Source organism: Temnothorax nylanderi, unplaced genomic scaffold, assembly GCF_030848795.1.
Source record: "Temnothorax nylanderi isolate EJ_2023f unplaced genomic scaffold, tnyl_v1.0 TNYL_tig0004_pilon, whole genome shotgun sequence".
NCBI classification, from domain to species: domain Eukaryota; kingdom Metazoa; phylum Arthropoda; class Insecta; order Hymenoptera; family Formicidae; genus Temnothorax; species Temnothorax nylanderi.
This window is the reverse complement of record NW_027249066.1, coordinates 2,697,513-2,719,834: the sequence shown is the minus strand read 5'-3', so window position 1 is coordinate 2,719,834 and position 22,322 is coordinate 2,697,513. Positions and strand designations below refer to the sequence as shown.

The following is a 22,322-nucleotide window of genomic DNA, read 5'->3' as shown; positions in this document are numbered from 1 at the left end:
TAAATATGCAATAGGTACCTATATAATGCATTTGACGAATAAATAATTTCTCGAATATCCTGCGTCGAAGGGAACGTCAAATGTAATCTTTAAGTTCAGTCAATGTCGACGGTACCAACGAGATATAACGTTGCCAACAAGCAAAAATCGCTAAACAAAAACAATGTTGATTCATCGATGTATATGGCATAAACGACCACGTAAAAGCAACAGATAAAAACAACAGATCAACAAACGGCCATTCGGTTGACCGATATCACAACTGCTTCGAGATGCATCTTGCAGGTTTGCTTTGTGAACGATCTCGAAAGGAAGGAAGCTTGCGAAATTTGTATCATTCATCTCGGCTGACGGTCTTGCTCATGTCGAGAACGTAGACGCTCTCATTCGGGTGTATTCGGCGTATATGCGACCTCACGTTCGACGAGTGTTTCGTGCGGTACGAACAATACGGACAGTTGAATCGCGGCAACTGGCCGCACTGGAACTTGAGGTGATTATACAAATTGTTCTTGCGCGTGAACGCGTTGCCGCACTTGTAGCAAGGGTAATTCCTGTTTTGCTGCGCTCCATCGGGATTGTAGACGCACTGATTGGAATCCGCGTGAAATGGTTGCACGACGCCCGGCAGAATCTCTGGGAACAGAAAATTTCACAACGTAACTCGGGGCGGAAGCTGGGAATCAAGTAACTTTGCCACAATATCTCGCAGCATCCCGCATCGAAAAGAGAAAATAATACGCAGCAATGTGTGTTCAGTGCGGATGCACAGCATTTCCATTTCTTCTTACGTCATCGTTAGAATATATCGAACAATTTCTAAATTAATAAATCTAAATACGGAGATCTGTTACTTATTACAAAAATCGATAAAATAAAAAAAGTATAGATTTAGAGCTATTAATTAATTTTTTCGTTTAAACTAAATAATAAACTAATATATAAGATCGACTACTGACTATACCACACGTAAAAGAATATAGTGAATCCAATCGTGAAGGAAACAGGGCTAATTAAGAGCCGTTCGCTGTTCTCGGTGCGAAAGATTTATTCAATCAATAATTAATGTTCGAACGTTTCGGTCTTTGTTCAGACCATCTTCAGCATATGATAAAATGTATGGCAAGAAATCGTTTTCTGCGAACTGATCCATGTCTTCATATGTTTTACTATGTCGTTACCGAAACTGAGTTTGATGTGTTGGAAAAAGCCCTGTTTCCTTCACGATTGGATTTCCAATAGAGCCTCTACTCAACGAATATAGTGAAGTTCTGTACGTGTAAAATGTTATTTATTAGTATATTACAGCACTTTAGTCAGTCTTACACACAGAAAACATGAAAAACATAAAATATTCAAAATGCCATGTTAGTTTGAACATCCAATTTTCTCACTATTACATTTGTAAAATTTTAGTCTCTTCATATAACTTTTTTTTCGTGTGTTCTCGTGTTATTGCACAAATTCTCATCAATTATAAGTTTTTTCATATTTCTCTTTATTTCTTACCTGGTTCAATTTAATCCAGATTTTGATCAATTTTATCTTAAAGAGATGTAAATAAAATAGTATTGAAATTGTACGAAAATAAAATAAAACAAAACTGACACAAATTTGTCCAACCACACACTTATAATATCAGACATTTAGTTCGCTTAATTATCTTCCTTATTGGCAGAAATTTAAAATAAAATGATGAATTTTTCATCATGCGCAAACGAAGCTTCTCTGACATTACAAAACTTGTGTTTTCGCATAAAGCGTGAAGAAAATTATAAATTAAATTACGCAGGTAGTACGTATATAATATATAGCATGATTTTAATAAAATAGTAACAATAATGAAGAATACAAAAAGAGAGATGATACAAAATAATGCAGTCGATTATAAACAATCTATACGTATGTATAACGTCGAAAAACCATTTAATGTCGAATTATCCACAAGTTCGTTACGTATATAATACAAGTATGCTCTTTATATTTCTAAAGTAAAATTCTGGTCGCTTCATTTTAATTGCGGATAAAATGCGCGATGGACGAAAAAAATAATAAACTTGGCGCAGTGTAAGGAAGGATCTTTTGGAAATATACTTTAGAAGCTGTACCTCACAAGAGCAACGTCAGACCTCGACGTGGACGATTCGAATAAGTAACAAACACGTCGACGATAAATGGAATTTAGGGCTGGGAAGGGTTCAAAAGAACTGGGGGATCAGTCTTGCGTATGTCCACCACGTAGACCCCATTACCAGGGTGTATACGGCGTACGTGGGCGCGCACGTTTGACGGATGCTTCGTCCTATAGACGCAGTAGGGGCAATTGTACCTCGGCGGCTGACCGCACTCGATCCTCCAGTGGTACTGAAGATTGTGCTTCATGCTGAACACGCTGTTGCAATTGCCGCAGGGATACGATGTCGCGTTTTGATTGCGCGACGAGCCGATGACGTCCCTGTTCGCGACCGACCGATTATAGTCTTTCCGCCACGTGCGCGTCGACGCTGACTCGAAGGCTGCAAAAAAAAAGGTACAGAACGTCTTCGTCATTCATAGAACCCGTGACGATCGTCGCTAAAATCTCTATTCTGACTTAATATCCGTGTCAGTTGCCGAGAGAGAGAGAGAGAGAGAGAGAAAGTGAGAGAGGGAGGGACATTAAAACAGTCTTCTCTTGCGAGCAATTGACAAAAACAAAACGTTAACTCTCTTGTTAGGTCACGAATCGTGCGATCAGTAGCCAACGACACAGGCATGACGTGAATCTTCCGCGGGAGGGAAGACATGTCACGAGGGGGCGGGGGGGGGACAACATTCTCAGGACTACCGTGGCTCGATTGAGGACGACGTATCCTTTCATTCAGGCGGAAATCCACGCCGACGTGTCTCGTTGGAGATTCACGCGACCGGCGTCGACTCGCCGCGCTGCTGCCAGCTGAGGATGTCGACGACGTAGACCTCGCGGTCGGGGTGCTTCCTGCGCACGTGGGCCCGCACGTTGGACGTGTGCTTGGTACGGAAGGGACAGTACGGGCAGTTGAATCGCGGCGACTGACCGCACGCGAACTTGAGATGATGCTGGAGATTGTAGCGCCAATTGAAGGATCCGCCGCATCTCGGGCAGTAATACACCTGTTTGCAGGCCTGCCGTGCGGGATGCTGGGCCTTATGGACCGATCGATTCGCGCCGGACCTGCGTCGGGCGCTCCTCTGCGAGTACTTGCCTTCTGAAAAATGCAGATGTCCTACTGATTAGCCGCGTTAATCGCCAATTAGCACCTAGAACGTGAATGGACGATGTATCGTTACAGGAGGATAGTTCCGCGGACAAAGGCATGGGGATTTACTAGGTGGACAGCGAGATTGTCGATGAGTTAGCTGATGTTTAAAAGGGTAACCACTGAAAATGTTGCCTAAAAGATCGTTTGAAATCCATCGAGCATACTTAATTCAACTGCGAAGTAAAGTCGATACAAACTACTAATTTTACGAATGTATAATCGCCTACATTTATTGTAGCACAATAAATAAGAAAAAGTACAAAAAGATGGTACAAAATAACGCAGTAGATTATAAACGATTTATATACAACGTTGCGAAATCAGACTATCGAATTATATCTACAAAGTTTTCTACATATAAATATAATAATATGTAAATGTATTTAAATATATGTATGTGACATTGTATATGAATAAATATATAAATGCGCTTGTATGTAATCGACCGATTGACACAAGAATATTGCTTCTTTTCGTCAATACATTAAAAGTGATAAAAGTGATAAAAGTGATAAAAGTGATAAAACGTGAAATTCTCTTCGCAATTTCGTTACATGGAAGACAACGAAGAGCAAGTCTCGTTATGTCGACTATTTATATTGCACAGAAGAATATATGTCAAAACTTCATATAGAATCTAATAACGCGATTACACATCTCAGAAATATATACATACATTCGACTAGAATTGTCACTTTTGTTCGAATTTGTTGCTTAAAATTAGAACGGAATATCTTTTCCCAATAAAAAAATTACAAAGTATTCTCTCGATTCTCTGTACTTCGTCCTTATAATAATTTCATGACTAAGTTAAATATGTATAGATATCCAAATTTAAATACCAAAAATTAAATTAAATTTTTGCCGTAAAAGAATTGTTAAATTCTTTTATACGGCAAATCAATTTCAAATTCGCTAAAAAATTAAAAAAAAACTATGTAAATAAAAATTATTTTACTTCATCAATTACTTGCTTCGCTTCATTTTTCATAGGATAATGTATAATAGGCATAGGATATCGTATAATAATTTCAATATTTGTAGAAAAAGAAACAGAAAACAAAATGAATTTTGTATTATAACTAACGAGGACGGAAGATGGTGCCGCGTTTCTTCAGAACTGTGGGCGAGAAAACGAAAATAGAGTCCCTTCTTGTAAAAAAAAAAACACACACACAAGAAAAAAGTTGCACGATGCCTACGTTAAACAGTCTTGATTTTATATTACGACCCTACTTTGCACACGTCGATGGCATATACTTTATTGCCGGGATGCTTCCTGCGCACGTGCGCACGCACGTTCGACACGTGCTTCGTGCGGTAAGCGCAGTAAGGACAATTGAATCGCGGGGACTGGCCGCACTCGAATTTCGAATGGTAGTAAAGATTATTCTTGTGACTGAAGACACTCGGGCACCTAGGACAGGGGAACTTCGGCCTCTCGACAAGGAAATTGCCGTCGACGGCGACTGGGCGGTACGTCGGCTGTTCCTCTGTCATGACGGGCACGAATTCATGCCCGTAGATCGCTGGCAAAATACGGTCTGAAACAGAAGCAAGAGGTACGTCACGTCAGAAATCGTTGCCGATTTGCGAGAACCTCGGCGCGATTCGGTAATCCGCGCTGGACTCTGCAAAACTGCCGAGACGCCGAGGCCGAGCTTGAGATCGGAAAGTCTTCAAACAGCGCTTTGTTTCGCGTAAAAGACTAGCAATCATATCAATTCTTCATTTTTTTTTAAAATATATTATTAATACAAATTATTAATATAAATAGCAATAAATCGTCATCATTAAAAAAGATGATTTTATTTTGGAAACTGCAAACACATTCGACGCTTTCCAATCTCATTCATTCATACGTACGTAAGTCGTTAAGGTAAATATGTATATGTGCAAAATTAAAAGGTAATTCAGAAGATTTTTGGATAGGAAGGAATATAGATATTAAAATTTAATAATAACGTTTTATTTGATACACACAGAACACATACAGTCTACGCATGTGCGTAAAATACAAACAACGTTTCTTTAAACGAATTAGTCATGATCTTTATGAGCGCACAGTAAAGCATAAGTAATAGTCTCAATCTAAAAATCAATTAACCTAAAGCTCCCTTTTATCAAATTCGCAATAGATAATATAATCGTTGAATGTTGAACACAGATAATATATCTTAATTCAATTAATACTGAACTATCACAAATAATTCGGTTCGTAAACTTATATAAAATTTGAGATATGTGCATAAATCTCAACAAGGTTTAAGCTACGCGTGTAATTAAAGGCAGACTTCGTGAACTTAATTATCGCACTATAATATTATAGTTCTTATTAAATACTAATTTATAATCTTCAAAAATAATGGCATTTTACATGTATAGTACTAAAAAATAAATTCTTAACTAATATTTTTAAATATAAATATAAATACTATTAAATTAAATATAAATACTATTTATTAATTATATTTTTAATTAAATATAAATTATTGATAAAATTAAATTGATTAATTAAATAATTATATAAATTATTAATTAAATTTTTAATTATATATTTTTTAACATAAATAAATTATTAATAATACTGCATTGATATTAAGGATATTTGCATTTGAAAAATTCTATGTCGAACAATACTTTCTCGCACGAAAATTATCATGTAGATAGTGAAATTTGTTAAAACTTCTGGGACGAGATTACGATAACTTCGGCCCCTCGAAATGTTAGTGATTTTTAAAGGCATTTTTGACGAAAAATACGAAAAAAATATTTTTAAAAAACTTCCGCATATAATCGAAAGTTTATTTCAATTAGTCCCACAGCTAATAACAGTAACCGTCGTGTAGAATTGGTTAGTAACAATTCGCTATTTTTCCTAATAACAGAGATATTTTTACAATTTCTTTTTACAAATGTCTGTGTGTAAATCGCCGCGATTAATGACTAAAACCGCGTAACGAGAAACACAGTATTTGGCACTGATCCTCCGTCATACACCGTCCTTAAATAGCGCGTCATTTCACGCTCATCGAGACACGGGAAATGTACACACACACACACACACACACACACACACACACACACACACACATACACAGCCACAACTATCTTCCGTCCTCGCAGGTCAATTCTTCAGGTCGACTAATCGGAGTCAAGTACGCGAAATGAGAATAGTCAACGCGGACAGATGCCCAAGATGCTCTGTGTCCCTGAAAACAAAAACAGATACATCCGTGTTCATACGGTATAGTCTGCCCTGGCGCATCCTAGGGAAACGTTTACGGTATTCTTCGTGCAATCGCGAACAATACCGCACCAAGAATACACAAAATAGTAAGATCTTCGGGGGATCTCTACCGTTCTTCCTAGCTGCGGCGCTACGACGAGAGGAAGATCTTCGCACGATGTTCGACGTTTCACGGTGCCGTCCGGCGTCTTTGGTCTTCGCGAATCGTCGTTCTTCAGGGCGAAGGACGGCGGCGATCTTCCGGATGGACGACGCCTGGTCTCAAGGATTGCGTTGATGCAGCGTGCACAGGTCGACCGCGTACACGTCCCGACCGGGATGGCACTTTCGCACGTGTCGGCGGGCGTTCGAAACATGCTTGGCGCAGTAGCCGCAATACGGGCATTTAAACCGCGGCTCCTGGCCGCACTCGTATTTCTGATGATAGGTCAGACCGCCCTTGCGGCTAAAGACGCTGGTGCAATTCGCGCAGGGGAACTTTCCGTTCAGCATCCTCGCGCTCACGTCCACGTCGATTGTCCGCGCCGCCGTCATCGACGCCGTCGTTACCGTCGGGTACGATTGGAGAACGTAGCTCTGCGTAGCGGGCGGTATCGCGGCAAACATACAGTAATTGAAGCCTGAAACACAAAAAAGGCGCGCCGCTCGCGTCAAAGCTTCTCGTATCGCCAACACGACATGTCCGAGATAGAGAGAGAGAGAAAGAGAGAGAGAGAGAGACGATAGCGGAGCGGGGAAAGTAGGATCAATGATCAATTCGTGCGCATCAAACCTTTATCCTTAAACCTTTATTAGTTGTAAAATTTGTTGGAACGATGATAAGCGAGGGTGCTGTCATCATGCGTTGAGAAATTATCGAAGATCGGACGGAGGGGGAAACGCGATCGGGGGTGCTATCTCTTCCGTTGGAGAAGTAATAAGAGCGAGCGATAATAATCGAAATAACATATACTTCACTGTGGCTTTATTCTGAAGAAATGATGAATGGGCACATACTAACGTTGGCAAAACTAAGAAGAAACACATGAAAATTAACAGGGCGAATAAATAATGTGAATTATTCTGTATCAGATTTAGCTTTCCCTCAGCTAGTTTTTAGATAGCTTAGTTACATATTTCGAGGAATCTTGCGATGCGGAGAGCAGAATTTCTCGATATCTTCGATGGTGGCGTTAGAGACGCGCTAGAGATGGTGCGCGGATCACGTTGACTTCGTAGCCGGAGTGCTTTCGGGGTACGTGGGTGCGTATGTTGGACGATTTCTTCGAGACGTATTCGCAGTAGGGACAGCCGAATCGAGGCAGCTGTCCGCATTCGAACTTCATGTGCGAATAGAGGTTGTTCTTCCGGCTGAAGATGCTCGAGCACTGCGGGCAAGGGTACTTGCACCGGGGCTGAATCTTCGAGCTGGATGGCATCTTGAAGCCACCCAGGTGTACCAAGTGTACATCTGCAAGAAAACGTTCGAACTTGTCAGAGTTCGCAAGGAGAGGGAGATCGCCGTCAATCGGTAGCGCAATAACGGAACAAGATAAATAGAGACACAGAGAGTAAAAGAAAGTCACAGCCATCGATCACGAAGTATTCCGGTAACGTAAGTCGCGCCGACCGGCTTGATATCCAAGTTGAATAAATCTTCCCATGGCGCGCAATAAAATCCACAGATACTCGCAGATACACACACGTACACCCTCACACACGTAAATGCGATTAAATTCGAAATCACACTCTATTTGACTACAATTATCAAAATTGTATGGTACACAGAGAAAAATAATACATGCTCGATCGAGAACTTAAACGTTACATAAAAGTTACATTCTTTTAAATCAGTGTCCAAGAGTTCAGCAAGTTGATGAGGAGTTGTCTTGGGAACATCGGTACGTTGCTCGATCGTTCGAGATTAAATGTAACTCGCGTTCACGTCGATCACGTACACCTCGCTGCCGGGATGGAGCCCGCGAATGTGCGCGCGTACGTTCGAGGTCTTCTTCGAGCAGTAGAGGCAGTGCGGACACTTGAACCTCGGCAACTGGCCGCATTCGTACTTGAGGTGCTTCTGCAGATTGTTCTTCCGGTTGAATACGCTGTTGCAATTCGGGCAGGGAAACTTGACTTCGTGCCGCAGCGCGTGCAACCCGGACGCGTCTTGGCCGAGGAACGGCCGGTCGAAGGGAAAGATCGTGTCTGTAAAACAAAAGAGAGGAGTGCAAGGCGCGACGAATAGTCGACACGCGGCGACGCGTTCTCTCGGCCACTCGATAAAAGCGAGGGTGCTGGGAAGGAAAATTAGAAACGTGTAGACAAGTTCCGTGTTAGAGAAGTTGCAGTTTTAATATCAAATCGAAACGCAGAGAAGCCCATTTAAAGCATCCGTCTACGAATCGCACTTCGCGATTGTTGGATCACAGTGAAGAAAGCTGGATCAGCCGAGCATCATCTTGCACCGTTCGAAAGCACGATTACGCGATTCGATAGCGGACAACGGCGCTGAAACGGTACCCGAAAAGGAGCGCGCTTCGCGGACGTTTCACTTCTCCTTCAGATCGATCGACCAGACTATCTCGCCGCGATGCCTACGGCGCACGTGCTTGTAAAGATTCGATATCAGTTTCGACCGGTGGTTACAGTAAGGGCACTGGAACCTCGGCGACTGACCGCACTCGTAGTTCTGGTGTTCCCGCAGGCCCTTCCGCCTCAGGAACACGCTCGTACAGTTCGGACAGGGAAACATCTGAAGGTTCTCGCATGCCCTCCTGGCAGACCTGAAAACTAAAAGCACAAGCCCCTGTTAGAGGGTCATCACGCCCGGGTGACCACCTGACATCGAGAAAGATTGGGCGAGAGGAGCTCGATTTCCAAGCTCCGAACAAAGGTCAACGCGTTACGCATTTATGATCGAGGATATAACGACCGGAGAGAGAACTCAGATTCCTGGATTCAATAGCTTTCGCTGCGGGAAAATTTCGGCCCAAAACGCGCACTGTAGACTGTAGACGCTCAGCAACGACCGCTGTGGACAATGACTTTTTGTCAGCACGTCTTCTTTAAAGAATGTATAGAAGTCGTTGAAATGCTGAATTGTTGAAAAAAAAAAATAATATAAAATAAAAACATTTTAATCGATTCCTATTTTTATTCCGTTTTAGTATACCTATAGCTGTAATATTTAACATAAAACATGAAGCATAAGCAATATTTAGTTGCTAAGCCGTCGTCGACGAAATATAATAAGTGCCGAGCGTCTATAGGCGTCTACAGTCCATAATAAACGTTAATTGAGCGCCTACAGACGCCAATAGCAATAAAAAGGTCAAGCTCGTATAAAAAAAAAACCATACGCTATAATAATCGTAAATCTAAATAAAAATTATGAACAATATTCCGTCGAGATATCATAGATGATTTGGTCGAGTAATAACGATTTCAAACCATTTGGAGAATCTTCATCCAATTCCGCTACCAGATGAACACGATTAATGAATGAATGACGATCGTGACTTGAATTGATTCGGATAATCAGTGTTGGTGACGTTAAAGCTTGCTCGGGATTTTATGGAACAGAATAAAATATCGTATTTATTGTTGCAACGTTTGACGAACACGTATGTTATATCGGACATTGGACGGGTGTTGGATGTCTTGGACGCAAACGGCGCGATTCTCGTGCCTCCGCCGTATATGCCGTCGTATATCAGCCGTCCTCATCGAGACGAGGTCGCAGTAGGGACACTTGAATCGAGGCGGCTGGCCGCATTGGTATCTCAGATGGTATTTCAGGCTGCCATTCGTACCGTACACTTTCGTACAATTCGTGCAGGGAAATCGCGTGCTTCGGTTAGAGCCGCCGTTCGCGTCTCTCGTCAATCCGAAGAACGCATAGAAACCTGAAAATGAAAGCCAGTGTCAGAAGATCGCGCGTGCGAGACGTTTAAAATTCTCTTTCGTTCCGTTATCGCCGCCTATCCGAGATTTAACGACGGCCGCCAGATTAGAACGGATAAATGCCATAAGTACGAACAAACAGAAAATAGAACGTGTAACCATAAAAACCGGTTCGATAACTTACCATTTTCTTCAACTAATTATCGCTGTAAATCGCGCAATTTTATTTCGTTTAGTAGATTAATTTAAGAATTTAAAAAATTAATTAATAGTTTAAATAACTTAAACTTAATTCATCGTTCTTATATAGTTATCATGTCACAATTTCATCTTCTCCTCGAACTTAAAAAAGTCCTCAATTTTAATTACTCAACCAACATAATAATAATAATAATAATAAAGATAAAAGAATATATTTTCTAAAATGCACAAATTTTATGCGAACGCATTGCGTTTTATATATTTGCTTTATATCGCAGAGGTACAACTTATTCACATACACAAATATTAAATTGCACACATTCGTTAATAAATATAATCGTATCGGTATCGCCCTATATACATGAGTTTCCTCGCAGATATACAACTTATTGTACAGTTACAGTATTCATTAATCGAGAGATGTCCTGGACGTAGACCGCGTAGCCCTCGTGCTTTCGGCGAATGTGCTTTTGTATGTTCGACGATTTTTTCGAAATTAGATCGCAATAAGGGCACTTGAATCGAGGCGGCTGGCCGCATTCGTATCTCAAATGCGTGAGAAGACTTTTCTTCTGTCCGAATGTGCTCGGACAATTAGCGCAGGGATACCTCGGGCTATTTCCCACGTTGCTCCAGTCCCGATAACGATGTTCTATCCCTAACATCAAAGGCGAGGATACTCTCATCCCTGAAAAGCATCACGTATCAATTAATATCGCGCACCCTTACACGACACGGTTGATAACATACACAATGGAAACATTGCAAACCGATTACTGAGAAAAATTTACGCAGCTTGCGAGAAAAACTGTTCTCAATCTTTTAATTTACAGCCGCTTATAGTTTTAAGTTCGTTATGAGAAAAGCATGTCTTTATAATTATTAGAAAGTTAAATTCACAGGAATAAAGAAAATAAGGAACTTCGGAAGTTTTTCAGGAAATACTGTGGGTTGAATATGCGTGTGTAGAAAAAGGGAAATTTTATTTCAAACATTTTGCTAACAAATTTTAAAGAGGTATATAAGTATAGACAGTAAATTTTTCCATACATAAATAGCGAAATAAGTATTATACGCAATTGGAACTTTTGATACAGTTATCGTTGTAAAATCGCGCAATTTTATTTTATTTAATAAATAAATTTAATAATCTAAATATTTATAAATAAATGCCACATGATGAACGATTGCGTGTGATATGTTGTATATTATATAACTCTTCCATGGACCACAAGAAACCAGCTTTCATTCATAGCGTGATATAATGATGCTCTCTCTTCTATTATATTTATAATTTTTAATATAATTTTTCTAAATCTTCAACCAAATTATTCGTCTACGAAAGAATTAAAGCAATCGTAATGGAAAACGTATTATATGTACATATTGCAATCTATTTTCTTAAACAAGTTACCGATGTCAAACGAGTTACGATGTAACATCAAGAATAACATCAAGAAATGTAATTATTCTGAATATATATTAAACAAAGAATATATTAACTATTCGAAAAAAACTTAATTCGTATTTAACACACTACTCTTCTCTTTGGTAAAAAAAAAATTTAATCATACAATACAGCTTATTTCTTAAAATGTTACTAATACTCGAGACAGCCATGATGTAGATTCTTCAAATTAACGAAAAATTTATCACATTAATTGTAAAATTACTATACTCAACTAATAATTCGCAAATGTCGAAATTTTAACTTTTAACTAATTACAATAGTAAAAAAATTTATTATCACAAATTATCCGTACGAATTTTCAACAAGGTAAAAAAATGTTACGCCAATGTAATTCGATTTCGCAATATATCTTCCTATGGACAGTTCACGCCGCTATTCCCCAGGTATATACTCGATATAAAAAGCATATTGCTTCAAAGCTTGTGCAGCAGAGTTTCGTTAACCGCGCGTGGAACTCCTTGTAGAAATCTCCGCGCTCGGTTTCTTCGTCATCAGTCTGCGTTCTTCAGCAGCGTACTCTCGACAGCTGCTTGTAGAGATCGATGATCTGCAATTTCTTGTCTTTGTGCATCCGTCGCACGTGCACGTACATGTTCGACGAGAACTTGGCCTTCTTCGTGCAGTACGGGCACTGGTACCGCGGTTCCTTGCCGCATTGAAACTGGCAGTGCGTCTTCATGTCGGACAGCCTGGTGTAACCGCTGTTGCATCTGGGGCAGTGGAACCTCTTCCGCACGATCGAGCCCTGCACGACCACGCTGTCCGGCCAGCGAGTCGTGGCCGCGATACGCGGCGCTACGGCGGTTTCCTGACGGTGAGTCGAGTCGACGTAAAGGTACGTGCTCTCCTCCGCGTTCTCCCTCGCGTTCAGGCCGTCCCTTTGGGGCTGATAAGTCTCCGCGGTCACGCCGCGACCAGACATTACCTGGGGGTGTACGTAAGACGACGGGTGCACCTGCCCGTAAAGCGGATCTAGAAAAAGAATGGAAAATTTCGGGCTGCAGTTAGCGAGATCACCACGGATACGAGTCACGACATCGGATAGAGAGAAACATTTCCGTCCATGCTCTTCGATTCATCTACATAATCGAGACTCGTGGGAATCGAGTCTCGTGCGTATCACACTCACACACAGAAATGCGGATTGCTACGAAATTAAACAAAAGTAAAGGGTCATCCGCCGTATACTTCCGGAACCAATCTGTAAACATCCAGAAATACTATATAAAATAATACATCGGGCACACATTAATATTTATCTAGTTTATTTATTATGTACAACTTAAACGTATATAATCAATGATATTTTCTGCAATAAATACAGAATAACCGTCAAGCTACATATTTCATTTCTATTCCTAAATTATTTTGTGTATGTATACATGCGTGTCTATCTAATTCTCCGAATACTTCGAAATTAAGATACTTCATGATAATTTGGTAAACGATAAAAAATAAAAAAATATAAAATATGAAAATATCACAATACAAGTTAAACTGAGCTTCATTATTCTAACTAACGTTCTTATATCAGAAAACGGTCCAGTCATTCCAAACGTTGGAAAACGTCGTTGGAACCGTCTCATTGAAGCGTCGATTGTTTGCTCAGGTCTATTATATACATCGGTTGATCGCCATGCATGGTGCGCACGTGCGCGTACATGTTTGACGACACCTTCGACCGTTTGCGGCAGTAAGGGCACTCGAATTTCGGCTCTTGACCGCATTGAAACCGCATGTGCTTCTTCATGTCGCCCAGGTACTTGTAACTGTTGCCGCACTTGGGGCACAGATATCGCCGGTGCCCTTCTTCTCGCTGCTGCTGCTTTATCGCGTTCTCGGGGTACCAATCGGACCCGAAGGTGTTGGAGTCCCCGAAGCCGGTGCTGTCGTAACTCTGTAACGATGGAACATGAAGGCAGCCGAGATGCTGCTCCAACGCGATGGAATAATCGGGATTCTGCTTCTCCTGACACGAAACAACCCCTGGAAAAAGAACGATCCCCACGAGGATAAACCTCGATCAATTAAATCTTGCCCACGGATATTACGTTACAGATAGGAACAATTACATTATTCGGGTTGCCTTTCAACGCGTGTTTGGTAGTAAGTGTAAGCCTCGTCGTATTTCTTCGGGACAGTGAGAAAATGAAAGGCGACGTTTAACGCTAAATGGGTGCCACATAAGAGCGTATATCGAATTTTTTTCAGTTCAAAATTATATGTGTATATACATATATATATAATTATAAATTATAAAGTTATATATACATATGTATAATGTAATTCATTTGTTATATTATTACGAGAATGATAATTTTACTAATTAGATAATAGAAGTCATAATATTAATTTTAATTAATAACGGATTTGAATTATTGATCTTGATAATATTTATTTCACACATATTAAGCATTTTAACAAAGAATTAAAGAGAATGATGAGAAAAGAAAACACATTTGTCTGCTAGAAATAAACTCTATATCTTATAGTTAACTATTTCATAAAATACATTACATAATATATCTACCTTTGATAAGTGCCAGTTTAACTTTTAAAATTTATTGAGACATATCTATATAATGTTAACATAAGCAGAATAACACTCGGCATATTATATAATCCATATCGAATCGTTGAAAATCTCAACAAACGATAAACGGCATCTCATCAAGTAAGAAATGGCCAGATGACTTGTTACTTATCATATATTGTAACTTATCGCACATCGTAATTTATAATAATATACGGGGTCTGTTCAAGAAGTTTCCGAACTTTGTCTTGATAATTTCGGGAGGTTTACTTACAACTTATTCAGCCCTATCTCCTTCGCCTTGGTTGATACATCATTCCCAAAACCAAAATAAAGTGATACAAAAAAGATAAATGTGCATAATATTTATCATTTTTATTAGCAAACAACACAGAGAAACTGAATATAAAATTACAAAATAATGAGCGCGCGTGTGCACATACACACAAAAACAAAAATGTAAAAATGCACAATAAGATTATGAGTTGCAGCGAGTCATAACGTGAGTCATGGCGAAAAATTAGTCACAATTAATTTTTAACTATTTCTTTCCAAACGATTTCAAAATTAAGTTAACCACTAACGCATCAATTACGACACATATATAAGTGCTTTAAATAAAATTTACTTATCCATATAATCGTAGAAGATTTAATCATACTCGCGGGAAGAACTTCTTATCTCCTCTATTAGAAAAAAAAAGAACAAAAATTTCATTTATTGCAGCATTGCATATTTATGACAGACTGGAAAAGTAAATGTAATAAGATTTCTCGAAGAAATAAGACAAATTTCCAAAAACAAAATAAAAATTTACGAATTAAAGCATTTTCCATGAATGAGAAATAAACGAGAAATTCCATGAAGATACAAGCTAACACAACTTTTTTCGCCCGATTATTACATATTATCGGACTGTAATCAACTGTAACCAAAAGAAATACTGAAGTTCAAAATCGTTACGTTTAACTTAATCTGTAGAGTCCATGCTAGAGTCGTCTATGAAAAGTTCGTCCGCTGATTCTTCTTGCTTTTCGGTTTTGCGTGTCGTTGCGTATGATTTGTTCACGCAATGCTTCATCTTATGACGTGCCGTAATGAATGATCCTTGCATGATCTTGCCGCAATCCGGGCACTTTACCGTTTTCTTGCACTCGTGGTTCTGGTGGTATCTCAGGGATTTCAATTTGCTATAATTGCGGCCGCAATCCTTGCAGGGGAACATGCAGGCAGCCTTGTTGGTCTTGGAGTCCGGGTTCAACAAGCACGTTGTCATGATGTGATGAACAAGATTGTGGCGACTCTCAAAAACGACATCGCAATACGGGCACTTGTGTTTCTTTCTCAATTTTGCGACGTCTTTCGAGTTGGTCCAAGACGGAGAGCTCTCGTTATCGCTGCCGATATTCTCGTTATCGCTGCCGATATTCTCGTTATCGTTATCGGTGATCTGGCTATCGTATAAAGAAATAATTTCGGGATGGTTAGAAGGTTCTTCAACAAAGATCACTGACTCTCGCGCAGTACTCGTTGAAGGCTCAGAAGGTTCTTCAACAAAGCTCACTGGTTCTCGCGCAGTACTCGTTGAAGGCTTAGAAGGTTCTTCAACAGAGCTCACTGACTCTCGCGCAGTACTCGTTGAAGGCTTAGAAGGTTCTTCGACAAAGCTCACTGAATTTTGCGCAGTACTCGTTGAAGGCTCAACCTTGATAAAGTCTATATCAATAAAGTCTCTTGAGTCTCGTCCGTTTCTTTTAGATCTGTTCCCTCTTAACTGCGGTGACTTTTCTTTTCGCTTCAATAATTTTTCTTTTCCCCATGGCCTTTCTGTCTTCACCGAGAGTGCTATTATCTCTTGCGATGACTCTTTCTCTGTAACACGATGGCGAACGAATGCTTTAAAATGGAAATAATAATGAAAGTTCTTAATGTATCGCCGACGGATTAGTGAAAATTTTGTTCGTTACAGACAATAGGAAATTATAGTAAACAAAGAAAAAAAGGAAAGATAAATAAAAACCAAAGTCGCATGCAAGCCCATTGCAGCCACAAAGAGTATACGGGAGAGGGGGGAAAGAAGATGCCAATTTTATATGGTTTTTAAGAAGTGTAAAACAGACATGAGAACATTTTATTATCGTACAAACTCATGCGTTTTAATATTATAATCGCATGAGCATTCGGTGTGAAAAATCCGAACGCAAATATAAAAAAGTGAAAACGTCAGCTTAGAAAGTTTCCGTAACCATCGAGAAAAATTGACGTCTTCGCGCCGCCGTTCACCTATCAGTAATCTTCAATGTCGCTGTGGTTGGTTTCGAACAAATAATCTGAAAGCAGAGAAACACGGATCAGCAAAAGTACCATCGTCACGAGCCCAAGATCCGAAAGACAGGGAGGAGCGGATCTGTAAACGAGGAATTGCCTGCACGCGCGAGATGTCGACGAACAGGACGTTTTTCTTGAGTGCTGAACAGAAATGCGACGTCGTCAAGGTGAATTGGATGTTATTACGGAAATCCAGGTATTTGTTTTTATTAGAGAGGAGCAAGAAGAAATGACGATTTTTTTTTTCGTTTTAGAAATATTATAATTTATATACATATTCATCGTAACATATCACAATAATTCTTTGACTTGGTATTCGGTTGCACTATAAACAATACGCGCCATACGGCAACGCATACTGCACTCCGGCCTATCGATAAAAATATCTCGATGAAAACCTATTTTGAGAAACGTTAACGTCTCGCGGTAGCCTCAAGATATCGGCGCGAGATTCTGAAAGTTCTTTAAGAACAGAGCGTTCCAAAATTTTCACTCGAAGTTCCTTCACTTTCGTGCCTTCAATTGGTCTATTTAACGCCGAAAAAACGTCAAATCCGGGCCGCTGTGCGTCTTCCTAGAGGGAAGAGATCGCGCGGCTTGTTTCGGAAACTTCTTCCGACCAAAGTCGCGCCACAGCTCGGGGTCACACACGCGTCACGGCGCATTAGCAAAGCTGGAAGTTGCACGGGGCTCTCTGGCGGTGCCTTCGCAGGCTGCTGCTGTGGAGAAACGTCTTGCCGCAGACGTTGCACTTCTGCGTGCGGCCGCACTCGTGCCGCACGTGGAAGAGGAGGTGCGACTGCTTGGAGTAGCAGGCGCCGCACTGCGTGCAGGAGAACGGCCTGATCTTCTGCGACTGATGGCAGGTGGACCTCGGGTTCCAGTAGCAGGAGCTCTTCTGATGGCTCCTCAGATGGCCGGACTGCGTAAAGCCCTTGCCGCAGTACTTGCAACTATACTTTCTCTTGGTGCCTTCGCCGCGCGTCGAATTATTCGCGCCTAGCTCCAGTTCTGCAACACGATTACCGGAACGTCAATCGATTTGCGTTCGTGCTTAAGCGATTACATACACAAAATTAACGAAGCGATTCTCCTTGACGAAATACGTTTATTTGCGGCTCGTGGGTTACAAAAATAAATGTTCAATTCAGTTCAATCGTTTGCGGTCGGAAATCTCGTGGTAAATCAATACAATACTCATTCCATCGGCGTTCTTTAACGATGAACAACATAATTCATTATTACTAGCAATTTAAAAAATTATTAAAAATTTACAAAATAAGAAATGTTTAAGTGCAATCATCGTTGCGATGTTTGAAAATTTATACATCGACCGCAAAAGATTAATAGCTTCCTAATAAAAAGCTGTAAGATGTATCTCATGCGTACAAATAAACTAAATGAAAGGCTGGCTCGTCACATCGAAATGAACTGGAAAAATATGCATCGTGCTTGCAACGTTCCCCGTACGATGTCTTTGCAGCGAGAGGAAGAGAAATACAATATATACCACTTACTCCCAAATTGGCTGTTAAAATGTCACAGATTAAAGTGCACAGCGTATTAGTGGTGGTATCATTGTTGCGTTTCAAGATGCGAGAATATTTAGTGACATCATTTACATTACGTACAACATGTAAAGGGTAACGCAGTTCTGAAAAATAAAATAGATATACTTGATTTTCAAACAGGATATTATTATAAAGCGCATGGTAGTTTAGGACGTTTAGGTAAATCGATGAACAGTTTGGTGTTACACCAGTTTATTTTGTATGACAAAATAGAAAAACTAACAGGATAAGCATCGTAGAAATGAACATAGCGGTGAAAGTTGTGGCAGATGTATGAAACGAATAATGAATAAACTATATTTAAGCTATGTTAAATCTAAGAGACAAGAAAGGAAACTGGTAAACGCATAGAAAAATCTAAAACAGTTACAATCAATCAAGTATTCATAGTAACATACACGGGTAAAAAAACGTATAAAAAAATAGCTACCGTAGCAAATCTAGTCGTAAAATATGGACTAACATTTTTTTGCTGCGAGAACTATATTTTTAGTTGTCCATATTTTACGACTCCTATTTCTCCGTGTATGCACAGTCAATAATCCGAGTACGGATTTCACAATCAACACCCCGAGTCGCAGAGGTTGTTACTTCGGTGTAACGCACACCTTCTTGTGTCTGCGCAAGGTAGTCGTTTGCAGAAAGGTCTTGCCGCAATCGTTGCACTTTAAAATTTTACCACAATCGTGACGCACGTGCCATCTTAGGGCTTCCTTCTTCAAGTACGAGGCACCGCATCTGGAGCATGAGAAGGGTTTCGACTTCAGCGCGTGGTAGCTTTTGGAACTCGGGTTCCAGTAGCAGTTGTTCTTCAAATGTTGGTAAAGAGTGCGCTTAAAGTTAAAGCCCTTGCTGCAATATTCACAGATATACTTTCGAGCGACAGACGTGCGGAATTCTACAACACAACAATCAACAAGGTTCGTCGTTAGTTACTGGTAATTTCAGTTGGAGACACGCTCCGCAAAACAATCGCCAAAATTTCAAAAAGCCACGGAAGATCGTGCTTCGATTCGACTGACCGTGCTCACGACTGAGTCATAAAGAGAAACTGAAACGGTCTCGCAAATCTGATCAAATTTTCGACAGTATTTCGACAGTAATTTTAAATTGAATAATCACTGTTACTCATCATTTTAATCTTTTTAATATACGACGCTTCTGGGAAATAAAAAATGAGGTAGTTGTTGGATATATAAACCGCTTTTGAATTGCAAAATATAATTTTATGTCACAATAGATAATAAACTTTTGCGCATTGTATATCATTGTACATAAAATAAATATGTATACAAAATAAAAGAACAATCACTCTTATTTATCTTTATAAATTTTCTTGATATACGACGCTTCTGAGAGATACAAAATGAGGTAGTTACTGGATTCATAAATCGCTTTTGAATTACAAAATACAATTGTATGCCATGATAAATAATAGGCTTAATTGATATGTCATAATGATATAACATTTAACAAGCATAATCTTCAAAATGTTTATACTGTGTTTTAAAAAATAAAAATTTATTTCATAAACATTAAACAAAAATTTATAACTCGTTAAAGAAATAGAGAAGTTCTCTAAAAAAATATATTACTTTTCTTGCCAAAATGGTCTTTAAAAAACAAAACTTATATCGTAATATCACTAAACAAGTTTAAACAAGTTTAGTTCAAAAAGAAAAAAACATGAAAAAAAGAAAAAATTTTAAGATTACACTTACTGGTACTTTTCAATTCATTTTACAAAGTACATTTGACAAGATTTCCTATGTCTACAAAAACTCGCCCGATAACCGAACACCTTTTTACATTTTCGACAAGTGTATGATTTTCCGCAATCGTTCGATCTGTGCGATTTAAGTGTCCGTGGATTTCTAAATTTTCTATCACAGTCAAGACATCTGTATAATTTATCCTCTTTTGGCTCGATATAAGCTCGACTTGCTACTTCCCAGTCGTTACTCAAATCATCATCTGAGTATTCTTCTTTCGGTTCCTCCTTTTTCAAAAATTTCCGTAAATTATACTTGCCTTCACCTATTGTTTGCTTATTATCTGGAATCAGAATACGTCGAAACATCATTATAATTACATCATAATCATTTTACAATGATTAGCACTTTAATTACCATCACATATTTTCATTAAACAAAGAATATTCACAGTTGAACGAACTAATATTACATTTTTTCTACTAATATAATACTACATTCTTCCTACTCCCTTTTTTAAATTATATTTAGAATTTTAGAATATAAATAAGAATTTAAAAATACACATAAAACAATATTTCTTAAAAACTAATATTCCCAATTAATTTCAAAATTAATACAAATTTAAATTTCAAAATATATAAAATTTTCCAATTCATAGATTGCATGCCAATTTACGAAAACATTACATAAACAATTTTAACGCTCCATACAATAAATAAATATAAAACATTATTTTTTAAATAAAGCGCACAATTTGTTTATTAGAAATCATAATACAATAATACAATAAAAAAGTGTTTAAAAGTTGATAATTATCAGGGAAAAGCCTCTTTAGAAAAATTAATTTATTAAAAAAGGTATAAAAAATTCCCCAGAAGAGACAATAATTATATAATCATATAATTCTAATAACAAAAACAATTTTACAGCAAAAACAATTTTGCAGCAAAAACATTTTTACAGCAAAAACAATTTTACAGTAACGTAGGTATATTAATAATTATCAAAATTTAAAAAAAAATCTGATTTGGTGTAATAAAACTTGAAGCTAAAATATTGCGAACGGCAATGTAAAGATTGCAGCCTTTACTGATTTCTTATTTTCTCCTGCTTATCCTTTTATTTATATCCATTTCTTTTTCATAATCTTGCACGAACATGTTGGATTACGTAAAAAAAAAAAAAAAGATGAGATCTTGTAAGATTATGTTCCTGACTTCTCCCTATGATTCTCGAAGTCAATCCTAATAAATCGCGTGTTTCTTCACGGTTCCAACGTACAGTCATTGCTCTTATTATTACGATATCACAGGTCATCTGAAATGAAAAAAATAACAATTAACTGAATATTTATACTGTTTTAGTATATATATTTTTGTAATATTATGAGAGACATAAATATTAACATTAAATAAAATATGAAATCGCTAAACGATACAAAATACGGCCGTTTTATTTAATTATTATAAATAATTTATTGCTTCATTAATTATTATAAATAATATACTCCTATTTTTGAAAAAACAAGATAACTGAACGTAATGCAAATACGACTACTTGTTGACGGTTATTATAAAAATATTTTACTGCCTACTATTTTTCCACGCACATTGCTACTTACCAAATGTTTTTTAATGAAAAACCAAAATGCGCAATAAAAATTGAATATGCGTAAAATTAGTTTCTCGTACAATACATGCAACTAGATAGGAGAGGAAAGAAAATAAAGAGGTATATTCTGAAAATGCATTCTTTATTTTTTATGAAAAATCGAGACGTGAAGTACTCATAAAAAATATACGCAATACGATCGAATGCATTCGACATAACTTCGAACACATTTTATAGGTTTTTTTCTACCTTTTGCTCTGTTAGAAAAGATAAGAGTGTAAATAATTGATACAATGCTTGTACAATCTATTTTTTATAGTAATACCGATTGTAAAAATCTTATATACACTTTTAAGACAGTCTTAGCAAGAACATGTCTTCTTAACATTTATAAGCTCCACACGTATTCCATAGAAATAGTTACAAGAATGCAAAATTGTAAAATTGTTATCAAATTCATATGTAATTAAATTATA

At 38.4% G+C, this 22,322-nt stretch overlaps 1 protein-coding gene across 47 annotated transcripts in view; it reads right to left on the bottom strand.

Moving 5' to 3' along the window:
• Positions 1 to 22,322, bottom strand: part of LOC139774349 (uncharacterized) — a 165,651-nt gene that overhangs the window by 110,751 nt on the left and 32,578 nt on the right. For 6 of the 47 annotated variants that reach the window (XM_071709591.1, XM_071709601.1, XM_071709557.1 and 3 more), the window contains exon 7: positions 14,464 to 16,493. The exons of 38 other annotated variants lie outside the window; for them this stretch is intronic. In XM_071709591.1, coding sequence (XP_071565692.1) covers positions 15,592 to 16,493 — 902 coding nt within the window. In that variant the 3' untranslated portion in view covers positions 14,464 to 15,591. Of the gene's footprint in view, positions 1 to 10,082; positions 10,419 to 10,813; positions 11,306 to 14,463; positions 16,494 to 22,322 lie in introns of those variants that run through there. 3 more of the 47 variants (XM_071709822.1, XM_071709656.1, XM_071709674.1) reach the window with 2 other exon arrangements.